The following is a 12,227-nucleotide window of genomic DNA, read 5'->3' on the forward strand; positions in this document are numbered from 1 at the left end:
TTTCTTAGTTTAATTAAGGTCTTGCAAACATTTGGAGGCCCCATTGACTTCTGTAGAAGTGCTTGCAGTTTAGTGTGGCATTGGAGTGCAAGAAGACAGGTGCCTGTAAATATACATTATGGAATAAATTTTGATGTATCAATCTTGATTTTAAAATCCTGAAGAGAGGAAGTTTGTTTTGCTCTCTTGGCTGTAATCAGGAGTGCAGAGTAACTTGCTGAGCAGCATTGTGAAGCTGGCAGAAAAACCCTACTGCTGAGTAATCTTTCCATTTGGGGAATTGATTTTCAGCTATACTAGTAAGATAACTCTTTTGGTGATGTCAGCTGCCTCGCCATTTGAAGGCTTGTGTAAATATTGATCCAGTGATAAATGGATCATTTGGCCTGGTAAAACCCTCTTTGATGTAGGTAAAAATGATGTAATCTGTAATTAGTTCTTACCTTCTCACTCTAAATGAGAATTTGCAAATTTCTCAGTAGGGTTTTACACTGACGTATGCTGTGTAATTGTATGAAAATAATAAAAAAATTATTTGGTGGGGGTTTTTTTTAAACAAAAATAGTTTCTCCACTCTTGAGATAACAGAAGAAGAAATGAAAGAAGTGTATTGTTCTGGAAGAGAATATGTCTTAGAAATGTGCTTGCTTTTGTGGTGTTTGGAAATGTTCATTTAAACCCAAAAAATACTCATTGCTTTAGGTTTTTTTAAGCATTCACTTTGATATTTGCTCTTACAATTATGATCCGCTAGTTGACTTCATGCATCTATTATGGATTTTTTCATGATTTCTATTTTCTTTCCTACAGGTAAAATAAAGTACTCCGAAAGAGTCTATGATGCTTGCATGGAAGCTTTTGATTGTCTCCCTCTTGCTGCTCTCTTAAATCAACAGTTTCTTTGTGTTCATGGTGGACTTTCACCAGAAATTAATACACTAGATGACATTAGGAGAGTGAGTATTTTGTGTATTTGGAAATAAGTGGAAATAGAGATATTTATATGATGCTATACAAAATCATCTTTTTGAAGTTGTCAGTATATTGTTTTCTGTTCTTGTTTCTTGTGGAAATGTGAATCAGGAACTGAAATGTAGGCTAGGCAGTATCATAATTAAAAACTCATGGATTATTAGTGCATTTCCCATTAGTAGACCTCGTTGGGACAGCTGGGACTGTTACAAAACACACATAAAAAAACTCCCTTGAAAACACCATATGGTTTCCTGAGACAGGTAGTATGTATAAAGAGCTTCATATCCAATCAAGATAATGCTTAGTATTTCTTTCTAGATAAGAGCTAGTGTTTTCATGGCTTTCAGGAGAAAAGTTGCAGAAGTTAATTGTAGTCTTAAAATTGTTTGCTATATAAACCGTCATATTTCAGTTATTCTCAAATTTCTTTGAATTTTTTTTATTGTCCTAATCATGTGAATTTAGTTTTGACAGAGTGAGACATGGCAGTATTTAATAGAAATTCATATTTCTATTTAAAATGGCAAATTTGGTAGGCAGTTGAGTAACAGTTGTAGAGTACTTCTCACTGTGGTAAATGTTCTATCAGTAAGACAAATGAAAGCAAGTTTTTAAACTTTTACAATGGAAACACTAAGCAGTGATGTGCAATTTATAGAGAAGAGGATTGTGATGACATGAGATATCTGTTTCTAATAATGTGAATGGACTACTGATGTCAGGTGAAGATTTTATCAGATGGGAATTTTCAAACTCAGTTGCTTTCCTTTTTGCATACTCCTTTTTGGTTTATTTTAAGTAACTTAGCTGACATCTTGACTGCTGCATTTGGAAATCAAAACCATTCCTATTATGATTAGTAACAGCTGAAATGTAGTTGATTTCAGCTTAAAACATAAATAGATAGTTATAAGAAAGCTTTGGGATTATAGGTAAGGATGGAAGAAAAAAAGTTGTTTATCCACATATGGAAGAAAGTACGTGGAGGCCTATTATAAAAAACAATGTAAATGTCACAGAGAAGGTAAAAGTATGTTCCTAATTTGTTTCTATAATATATAAATATTGACGGCCCATTTTGTCCTTTTATCTTCATGTATTGTATTTCTTGTTTTCTTAACATTTTCTCCTTTACTTGTGCTCCATTTTTCTTTTTTACCTCTCCCTCTCCTCAGAGTTATAGGCTATCCAGTTGAATCTCATTTCTGAATTTACTATATTTTGTTCACTTGGGTTTTTTTGTACTGATGGGACCATTTCAAAGTCTGGAATGTCAGTTTATTTCACTTACAGATACTACACTGCCAAGCAGAGTGATGTGAGAGGAGAATAAAATGGTAGAAACAGATAGGAAGCATATTTACAAGATCAGTGGTGTAAATGGGAAAATGTACTGAGGCCCATGGCATTGTTGGAGCAAATACTGACGTGTACAGAAATCCATGTGCATTGTGCAGAGAAAGAGAAGTAAGAGAGCAAAGCAACTAAATGGTGCCATTCTGACAATGCCTTAACAGTTCTCACATTACAGATGAAAGGAAGCATGGTCAAGGCTTTTTGGAAAGTAGTGTAAAGGAAATATATTCTGGAAAAGCATTTTGGAAAGCCGCTGTCGTGACAGGATTGTGATTCATTTTTCTGTTAGTCTCAGTCTTGCAGCTGGTCTTGTTTCAAAGTGTCAAATCATCTGGCCTGTACTTTCATATGTGCTTCTATAGTGTTCAAGGTTACATTGGGGTGAAGCATAAGCTTGTATGTTTTTATATATATACATGAAAATCTGCATTTTATTTTGTTCTGATAAAAAACATGTTTATAAATGTAAGGCAGTGTTATTAGAACTGCTCCTTGGGCCTTTTTTGTTTTTTAAAGAATCATCTGGTAACTTGGAAAAGGCAGCTTCAATAGCTGCATTAGAGCTTGACATGCACTGATGTTCTAAATGTACTTAAATAGGTGACATGAAATGCTCCTTTTATATCTAGGAAAATATCAAATACTTTTGGTACAAAAGTATTTGTGTGAAATTACTTCTTTAAACAGTCAAGACAAGCTTTTTGGTTTATTAGCAGAAGTTCTTACTAAGGAGAGGTCTTCGCTGCAAGCATGTGTAGGCATAGTCACCTGGCATAAGAAGGGAAATCACAGCTCTATAAACAGTATAGGAATCACCTAAGAAAAAAAGAAAATTTCTGTGCAGGTGCAGTTTCTTCTGGATGAAGTCTTTTGTCAGTATTACTGACTTTCAGGATGGTGATAAAACCATACAAATTAAATTATTATTTTTGCTGTCATAAACTTACTTCCAGAATAGGACAACTATCATACTAGCCCTGACTGTGAATCCTAACCAGAAAGGTTGCTGCAGGTGCTTCTTATTTTGGGGAAAATGAAAGTTTGTGAAACTTGCAGTAATTTGATTTTTTTTCTTTGAATGTCCCTTACACAAATATTCTGATTGTTTTGATAAATAGTGTCTCTTTCAGACACGTCCATCACCTTACAGATGCTGTTCCATTGATTTCATTTACACTGCCAAGAAACAAAATTGCAGGATTTTGATTTTCAAGCTTAGTATTTTACAAAGAGGGAAGTGTCCAGATAAGATTTTGATGACTCTGAAGAAGAGAGACAAAGAATTTTCTTCCTCATTTACAACAGACAGTCATTCTATTGTTTAGCTCATGGTGATACTAAGACTCGGTCAGCAAATTGCCTTGAAATATATGGGGGTGCTCCTGGGAATCTGTCTTTATAATACCTTGCTTCCTTCTGTGGTCTGCTGAAATCTCCTTTTGTTTAGTAATACATCAGATGACAGCCACACTTCACTGGCCCTCACATTGTTCTTCAGGCTTTACGATGTGATAATTCACAGGAAAATTAGGACAGATTAATTAAAACTGATGTCTGTATGTGAAACTTCTGTGAAGGTCTTTTGCCTCAAAAGTAAAGTTGTTTCAATTTGCTGTACCTTAATCTATCTCTGAGGTTTTGGTACTCCTCAATTTGAACATACATGTGGAGGTATCATGTACCTCAGTTTAGTAGCCCTGACTGCATAATAGCTATAAGTTAATTTAAATTTAAATATCTCACAGGATATTAAATAATATATTACCTATTTCTGTTTTAATACCAAATGTATTGATTCTTATTCTTGAATGAAATTGTCTTTCTTTGTTACCTTAATCATATTTAGAAATACATTAACCTTATTTGTACTGGGATTGTTTTGCCATAATTGAAGAACATTCAGAAATATTAATTAGTAACAAGTGTTTTGAATTGACTCATGTCCTTTGTTAACTTTCTTGCTGTGCCAATATAAAAAAAACCCTTAAGTTGATTATTCTGATTTGATATGTGCAATCTGGGTTGAGTAGCCTGCAGTGACATTTGCTTAAATTTTGAGATGTCTTGAGAACCATGGTAGACTCTCTAGTGAAGGAGACACTGATTTGGTGTGTATGTAAGTATATTTATTTTTTACACACTGACCTTACTTCAAGAAATGGCTGCATTATTGTTTCAAAGCTATGAGAAAGTAGTTTGGGAGAGAGACACGTTAATTGCAGCCAAAGCTTATTATTTATAATGTCTCTGTATATTTGGCCAAAGTCATAAGGAAAAGTCCTTGAAGACTAACTAAAGAAAAAAATCTTAGAAATGTTTTCTAGACTTTCAGCCTTCTGTATTGCAGGAAACATCAATCGGCAAACAGTTGAAACTTCCTTGTATGAATGCTTCTCTTAGCTTCTGGACCCAAATTTATTGCTGGAGGTTTAGAAACTTGATGGTTTAATCTACAGAAATTCAGGTACTTGCAGAAGTTGATGGACTGACTTCTTCAATCTGGAAGAAATACTCCATACCGGGTTTATCATCCAGTGTGGGAAATGTTAAACCACAGGATTTTTAATATTGAATAAATTCCGACAACAACTTCAGTTAATACCTGCCTTACCATTATCTGGCAGGAATTTGTAAAGATCTGGACCTCTCCACTTATGTTACAGGTGGCAGCCTCGGGAGCTCTGATTTTCCAGGGCATGAGAGAGCTTGGCACTACTGCTGGTTCCATATTTGAATGGATTCCTATGGACCGTTAGACTCAAATTCACCAGGTGCTCACCAAACCTTCCTTCGAACCTGTCATGAAGAGTTAAGTGTTCTCTAGTACCATCAAAGTCATCTTCTTTGGTATGGGAAGTGAAGTGAGATAAATGCACTGTCCATCAAAGAACCGTTCCTACATTTCTTGGATAAAATCATCTTGTGAACAAACTCCAGCTACATAAAGATCAAATCAACTTTACATTGAATCTGGGATATCTAATTTCATTTCTGGGACATGAGAGATTGATTGCCTGTTACTTACTGAAGCAGGGTATTTTCCTTTTACGTTAACAAATGCGCTGTCCTCCTTACTTCTGCCCCTTTTGACTCTGGTTACTAGGAAAGTTGCAGGCTGCTAAAACAGGTGTTTCAAGTGGAAATCAGTAAAGAAACAGCAAGAGAAAACACAGACATCTCCCAAAATGCTTATGGCCCGTTACATCAGGGCTAGAGCTGAAAAATAAAGCTTGTATGAAAGAAATCTAAGACAGCTGAGCTTAGTCACATCTTCATTGCATTGTTAAACAGTCCATTATGGAGACGGGTGTGCCAGGGTGGTTTGTTTTTCTTTTGGTGTTTTTTTTTTTAATTTCTTTTGGTAATATATATTTAGTCTCTTCTAGTCGGTGCTAATTATTCATGCTTTTCTTTCATAATTCCTGTTTTCTGTACTGTTTCTCTTTGCTAATTCCTGGTAGTGTCTCCAGATTGGTAGATGTGGCATGTGCATGAAAAAGGACCATTTTGTTCCTTGTCTGTAACTTGACCTGTATTACACATATCCATCAGTCTGGAATTTATCTCCCTTCTTTTTACAACTAATAAATCTTATTGCTCTTAACAGGTTTGGTTCTTTTGGCATGCCTCTGCCTTATTTCATGAGGAGGAGAGAAAAAAAATATACAGAAACTACTTCTCTTTGATATGGTTGGGATTTATTCTAAAAATGCTTGGTATTGATGGATATGTAGTTTAACAAATGTGTAAAACTTACTGATTTAATATTGAAAGAGTCTTTGTGCTGTTGCCTTTTGTTAAACAGTTAGATAGATTCAAAGAGCCTCCAGCATTTGGACCAATGTGTGACTTATTGTGGTCAGATCCGTCAGAAGATTTTGGAAATGAAAACTCACAAGAGCATTTCAGTCACAATACAGTCAGAGGATGCTCATACTTTTATAGGTGAGAGTATGCCATGATCTCATTGGGTGTTTTAGTACTGATTCTTGCTGTTTATTTTAAGAGAATTTCTTTTACTCATAATTGTTTTCATTTCACAGCTATCCAGCAGTTTGTGAATTTTTGCAAAATAATAATTTGTTGTCAATCATTAGAGCACATGAAGCACAAGATGCAGGGTAAGTACTTTGTGTCTTTCAAGGAATTATTCACAGTGTAAAATAAAAAATTAATTGCTTATTTGCTGTAAGATGTAAAATAATCTGTTTGGTTTTGCAGTTATAGAATGTACAGGAAAAGTCAAACTACAGGGTTCCCATCATTAATAACAATTTTTTCAGCACCTAATTACCTGGATGTCTACAATAATAAAGGTAAGAACTTGTTATTAATAAGTGTTTTTAATAATAAAATTGTCTAACTAGATAATCTTATATCAACAAATTTTTGCCAGATAAGAAATTAAAGGACAAAAAAAGTATTAATGAAAGTTATATTGTGAAGAAGAGCATGTACCATAAATGACAATCTCTTGTAAGAGTACCTGGAAGCACTATTTGGGGCCAGTATTTCCTTTGTGAAAGTTGTTGCTATTTAGTTATTATCCACTATTGCTGTTTAGTTCTTATGAATTTATCATCTGGTGTTTTCCAGTCAGGAAAAGTTTTCCAGTGCTATGAGTTGTCTTTAGTTGGTGAACTAAGCAAGGAAGGGAGGAAGCATTGATCAGAAGCCTGTGCATAAGGTGGTTTGTGTTGTGTATTGTGGCACCTGAGAGTCTTAATTGCAATGATAATTCTAATAATGGCCCTGTATGGGAAATCAAGAAAGAGCAAGTAGGGATCAAAATACTGATTACCACTGGAAATATTATTAAGGAGGTATAAAACAAGGAATTCATTTTTGTCCATCTTTTACTAAGTTGAACAGGAGAAGCATGCTTAATAGTGTGGAGAACATCAGAATTACAGAGAAGAGCTTAGCTGTGAACTAATGTTATTCATAGATGAGAAAAAATTCAAGAACAGAAATGAAAAATAAAACCTGCTGAAATTAAAGTATGATATTAAAGTAAGGCATTTCAAGTATGTGATGAATGAATGATCTCCAAATATTAAAATAGCATTCCTTTGAAACCAAGACCTTTTTTTTTCTTAAATACATTGCGTTTTCTTCCACCCACCTTCAAAGAACCACCCCCCAGCCCATACCATTTCTGTAGGGTGAACAACTGTATACAGGAAAAGATGAGCTGTTGTTACTTGCACTGATTGCAAAGTAAAGGGGAAGTAAAAATAGCTTCAAATGGCTATTTAGGTTTTTTCACTGTCTCTATGGATACTGTGTTCATAGAATCCTTTTTCACATCATTCCCAGTGTAATGCAAGTGAAAGTATGGAAAAATGCATATTAGCTTTAGAATCATATTTAGCTTTAGAATGCTTCTGGTTTTCTGTCGTATTTCTTTGTGCTTCCCCTTCTCCCTCATCTTCTAGATGTCTATGGTTTTACTCCAGACTTACAATGTGGGAAGACACATATGAAGAATAAAACCTAAATCTGCATATACTGGATATACTTCTGTTCTGAGTTAGAGTTTTGTTGAAGTTGCTGGAGTTATACCTTTTCAATACCTTTAAAAATCTTTGTTCATTATAGACCTATAGTAGGACAGTACAGAACTATATTGACATGTAAGAGTGCCTTAAACTGCAACATGTGCAGTAAAAATGCAAAGCTTTCCATTAGAAATCTGTCCTGTAAATACTTGAAAGAGAATGGAGTATATCTGCGATTATTTAGTCTATGATATAAATAGAGCTAAAACAAGACTGTGACTTTACATTTGTGGTACTCACAAGTTTTAAACATTCTTTTCAAAATGTCTGAATTTTATTTTAGCTGCTGTATTAAAATATGAAAACAATGTGATGAATATTCGTCAGTTCAATTGTTCTCCTCATCCTTACTGGCTACCAAATTTTATGGATGTTTTCACGTGGTCTTTGCCATTTGTTGGAGAAAAAGGTAAGCAGATGTTACACATTAGCTAATATCTTTCCTATTTCTCCCAGATTGATGTTGGGAAGATTTTAATTTTTTTTTAAAATATATTTACCAAAGTGAGATTAATTGCATTATTATTATTATTGTGTCGTTTTCTTCACCTGTTTCAGTCAAGGTAGTTAGAACTACATCTAATATAGCAAAGGTGCTAACAGAAATTATGATTTCCATTGAGGGTGCATATCTGCATATAAAATTTTAACTTTCCCTTACAGATATAACAGATTGACCTTCATTAAGGATAACTTTTTCAGTTATAATTTTTTCTTGTAAAAAAGATAATTTAGCACAGATCCTCCTTTTTTTTTTTTTTTTTTTTTCCCTCTAGAGTTGATAACTGAATCTAGGACACTGGGGCCCCAAGTAGTCCTCACTTGAAAAGCAATGAGGTTAGAGGCTATTTGGGTCTGTTTAAAATCCTTCCATGAAGGAACTGGTTTTTTTATAAAAAGAGATCCAGAGAGCTCTTTAAATTTCTTTGAAAAGTATTCTTGTAGTTATATATTTACAGTCGTGTAAACATAGAATTCTGGCTTTCTGTTATCTTTAGTAAGCAGTTTAATGCAAGTAATTTGGACACTTTGTACTGTGGTTAACTCACTCAGCAATTTTTTAATATTTAACTGAAGGGACCTGACATTTGAAAGGAGATTTTGTTTGTATCTCTCTTGCCCGATAATGCAGTAGATAATATTATTGGACTAATACACATGTCCATTTATGATGAAGGATTCAGTGTCAATATTGTCTGGTCTGCATTGAACAGATCAAAATCATCATAATTTGGTTGGGCTTTTTTTGTTCTTTTCATTACTGTAGGGAGTAACTCTTTCCCAAGAATTAAGAATATCACCATAGCAGATAATACAGGGATTGTAGGAATTAGTAATGAATTGTATGAGTTAATATAAATTAGTAATGAATAAATGTAGGCAGCAATTTACAGGGTTTTTAACAACCCAGCTGTACTTCTGGATAGGTTTCTGAACACTCTGTGGTGAGGAAATGTTTGAATGTTTTAAGAAAGGGTCTGATATGTGTGGGAAAGATTGAGTGGCAGCATAAGGAGGATTCCTGGAGAAAGAAAATACACAAACTTGTCTCAAAAAGCTTGTATCTACTAGGTTGATATTTTTAAGGGGAGTTTGAAAAGAGATGTAGTTTGCACCACATTTATATTCTAATATTTTCCTGCTTGAGTGCTTCTGCTACATGCCTGCAGGTGCCAAGAACGGAACAGTTTTCTCCATTCAAGCCTGAATTTGAGCAGTGAACATTTTTCAAATTTAACTAATGTTTGCATAAAAACTAGTTCAAACACTTATCCTAATGTAAAACTACTGTTTTACAAGAAGAACTCCTTGTGAGACAGGAGAGGAAGCTCTGCTATGGTCTTTGATTATTAGCTTGTGTAATTTTTAGCTGCTTATTTTTCTGAGCTTTTTAAATTCTGTGACAGCGCACATCAAGACAAACACTGTTTTTGAAACCACGTTACTGAGCAATGGCTATGATGAGGGGAGTTCATTCACTAGAGCTGCTGGTGACTTGCTGTATCTTGTGTGCATGGAAAAATTTTAAATTCTACACGGAATGAATTAAAGTTTTTTTTTTTCCTATACAGTAACAGAAATGTTGGTGAATGTTTTGAGCATTTGCTCTGATGATGAACTCATGACAGAGGGAGAAGATCAATTTGACGGTAGGGATTATTACTTTAAGATATATAAATCTTCTTAATGGTAATACCTTATGAACAATAGTTAACTTAGACTGGTGTAATATTGCCTGGAGTTTGAAGAAAATTGCCTTCAAATTTTTCTTTAGATAATGATGCTTTGGGGAGCCAGAGAAGGGAATCGTGTTTGTGTTTGTGATCAAGAAGCAGTAATGGCAACCTTTGCAAATATTCATATCTGATTTCTATTTAAAACAAACTTTTTGTGGAAAATGCTTAGAATTTCTTGGCACTTAAGATTTGAAACATACTAACTTACCTTGCTAATACATAGAATAAATTTATTATAAGACATTAAATTTTTTAATGATTGCTTTTCAATAAAGAGTTGATGTAGGTGAAAGTCAGATACAATATTTTTTATGGCAAAGTAGTATAAAGTATGAAATGCAAGTTTATCTTGGTGTTTGAGTTTAAAGCATAAAAGTTAAAGGACAACCTGTATATGTACATTTGTACATTATATAATATGTATTTGTGTACTGAATTATAACATCTTTCTGTCTCTTAAACTGCGATACAGTAGGTTAAGGAGGTGTTTGTAGCCTGATGATTAAGAAGCAAAATTACCATGAAGACCTAGTGTTTGTTGGTTTTTTTACAGTAGCACTTAATGTCACACCTAAAAGTTTCTCAGACTTGCTTCATTTTATCTAACAACAGAACTATCTTGTGAATTTTTTGTTGGTGGAGAAGGAGGAAGGGAAATTTCAGCAGCCTTTGAGGAACATTGAAGTATCATTTATAAAGATATTAGATACACGTTTGCTAACTCCTGTGTTCAAATTGGCTAGCAGGGTGGTGTTGTGCTAAGCAGCTGTGTGTTTTACTTTGGAATGCATTGGTTCTGAGCCCCTTGAACTTTGCTGTCATTTAGATTGTTGTCAGAAATGTGGAAACTTTAAAAAAGTCTCAAATGTGATCCTGCAAACAGTCAGTTTCTGGTTTTTATTCAAGTAATCCTGCTAAATTGAACATAAAGCAGTTGTAGAGTAGGGTTAGGTGGTATTCTGAGGTGTTAGGATTTATGTTTGCAAGAATAGTTGGTCGTCAAATGATTGCATATGCCCTGTCTGTAGTACAGTAGTTGCAGTTTCCTAATTTGAATTATTTTATTCTTCTGTCTCCTTTAACAATTTCTTTGCTTGATGCATCTCTTATGCCACCTAGGTACTGTCTACGCTTTATCTTTCTATGTGAATGGACTTTTTTTAACTGTTGGCTTTCAAGTTTCCACTTGTTTATCATCAAATTTTAAAATATACTCAACAATTCCACTTCTTGTTTGATGAATGCATTTTTAAGTGTTGCAGTTTTCCATCTTATTTTTTTCACATTTCTTCTCCATTCCTTCTTTATTACCACTGCCAAGTTAAATATCTTTATTTTTTTTTTGTCTCACTCACCTTTTTCTCCATCGTTCACTTCCTTTTTTTCTGGACTCTCCATCTGAAGAGCGACTCATATATGGCAATAAAAAAGGTACAGACCAGACAGAGTAGGAATGTTTTGAAATATGACTTCACAGAACCTGACAGTACAAGTATTAATGAGAAAATACCTTTCTGTTGAGAGACATATGTAGTATTTTATGATTATTAACCTTTTTAGTGGGATGTTTCTAAAGACTTATGTATTTTGTTATCAGAAGTCATATTCCAAGACATCTGTCTTTCTGTGCATGAATTTTTTTCCTCCTTTCTTCCATTCCTTTTTTTGGTAGAATTTCATTCTTTTACCTATTTCTAAAATTTTATCTTTGGTCCTGCATGTGTAGGGAGCTTTCAGTTGTCTGTCTTGCTCTTTAATACTTTCCTCATGAGCTGTTTTTTTGAGGTTGTGCATGGAATGTGTTTATACAATGTTCCAAAAACTGGTTTGTGTAGTACTTTTAGTTTCCTTAACTGAGATGTCAAAAAGGTCCTTTTTGATTCGTGTGCTATTTTGAAGATTCACAATGTAAAAAGAAGCCTAATAACTTAAATTCATGTCTATCACCTGTTTTTCAGAAATTCCAGGGTAGACAGTTTTGTACAGAGAAATTCTTCTGACCATTACTTACCAATTATCAGTTTGTACTCTGTGCAAATTTGTCACTTTTAGAGAATATTTCTAATACTTGGGAATGCATCAGGTTATAGACTTGTTT

The 12,227-nt window shown here is 34.1% G+C and overlaps 1 protein-coding gene across 8 annotated transcripts in view; it reads left to right on the forward strand.

The window, feature by feature from the left end:
* Positions 1 to 12,227, forward strand: part of PPP3CB (protein phosphatase 3 catalytic subunit beta) — a 48,267-nt gene that overhangs the window by 16,737 nt on the left and 19,303 nt on the right. For 4 of the 8 annotated variants that reach the window (XR_010432427.1, XM_064663788.1, XM_064663782.1 and 1 more), the window contains exons 5-11: positions 811 to 956; positions 6,137 to 6,276; positions 6,375 to 6,452; positions 6,553 to 6,647; positions 8,176 to 8,301; positions 9,965 to 10,042; positions 11,534 to 11,560. Coding sequence is in view for 7 of the 8 variants with exons in the window: in XM_064663788.1 (XP_064519858.1) it covers positions 811 to 956; positions 6,137 to 6,276; positions 6,375 to 6,452; positions 6,553 to 6,647; positions 8,176 to 8,301; positions 9,965 to 10,042; positions 11,534 to 11,560 (690 nt within the window). In the remaining variant the exon portion in view is untranslated. The remainder of the gene's footprint in view (positions 1 to 810; positions 957 to 6,136; positions 6,277 to 6,374; positions 6,453 to 6,552; positions 6,648 to 8,175; positions 8,302 to 9,964; positions 10,043 to 11,533; positions 11,561 to 12,227) is intronic. The other 4 variants (XM_064663786.1, XM_064663783.1, XM_064663784.1 and 1 more) reach the window with 1 other exon arrangement.

This window comes from Pseudopipra pipra, chromosome 8 (assembly GCF_036250125.1).
Source record: "Pseudopipra pipra isolate bDixPip1 chromosome 8, bDixPip1.hap1, whole genome shotgun sequence".
Taxonomy (NCBI): domain Eukaryota; kingdom Metazoa; phylum Chordata; class Aves; order Passeriformes; family Pipridae; genus Pseudopipra; species Pseudopipra pipra.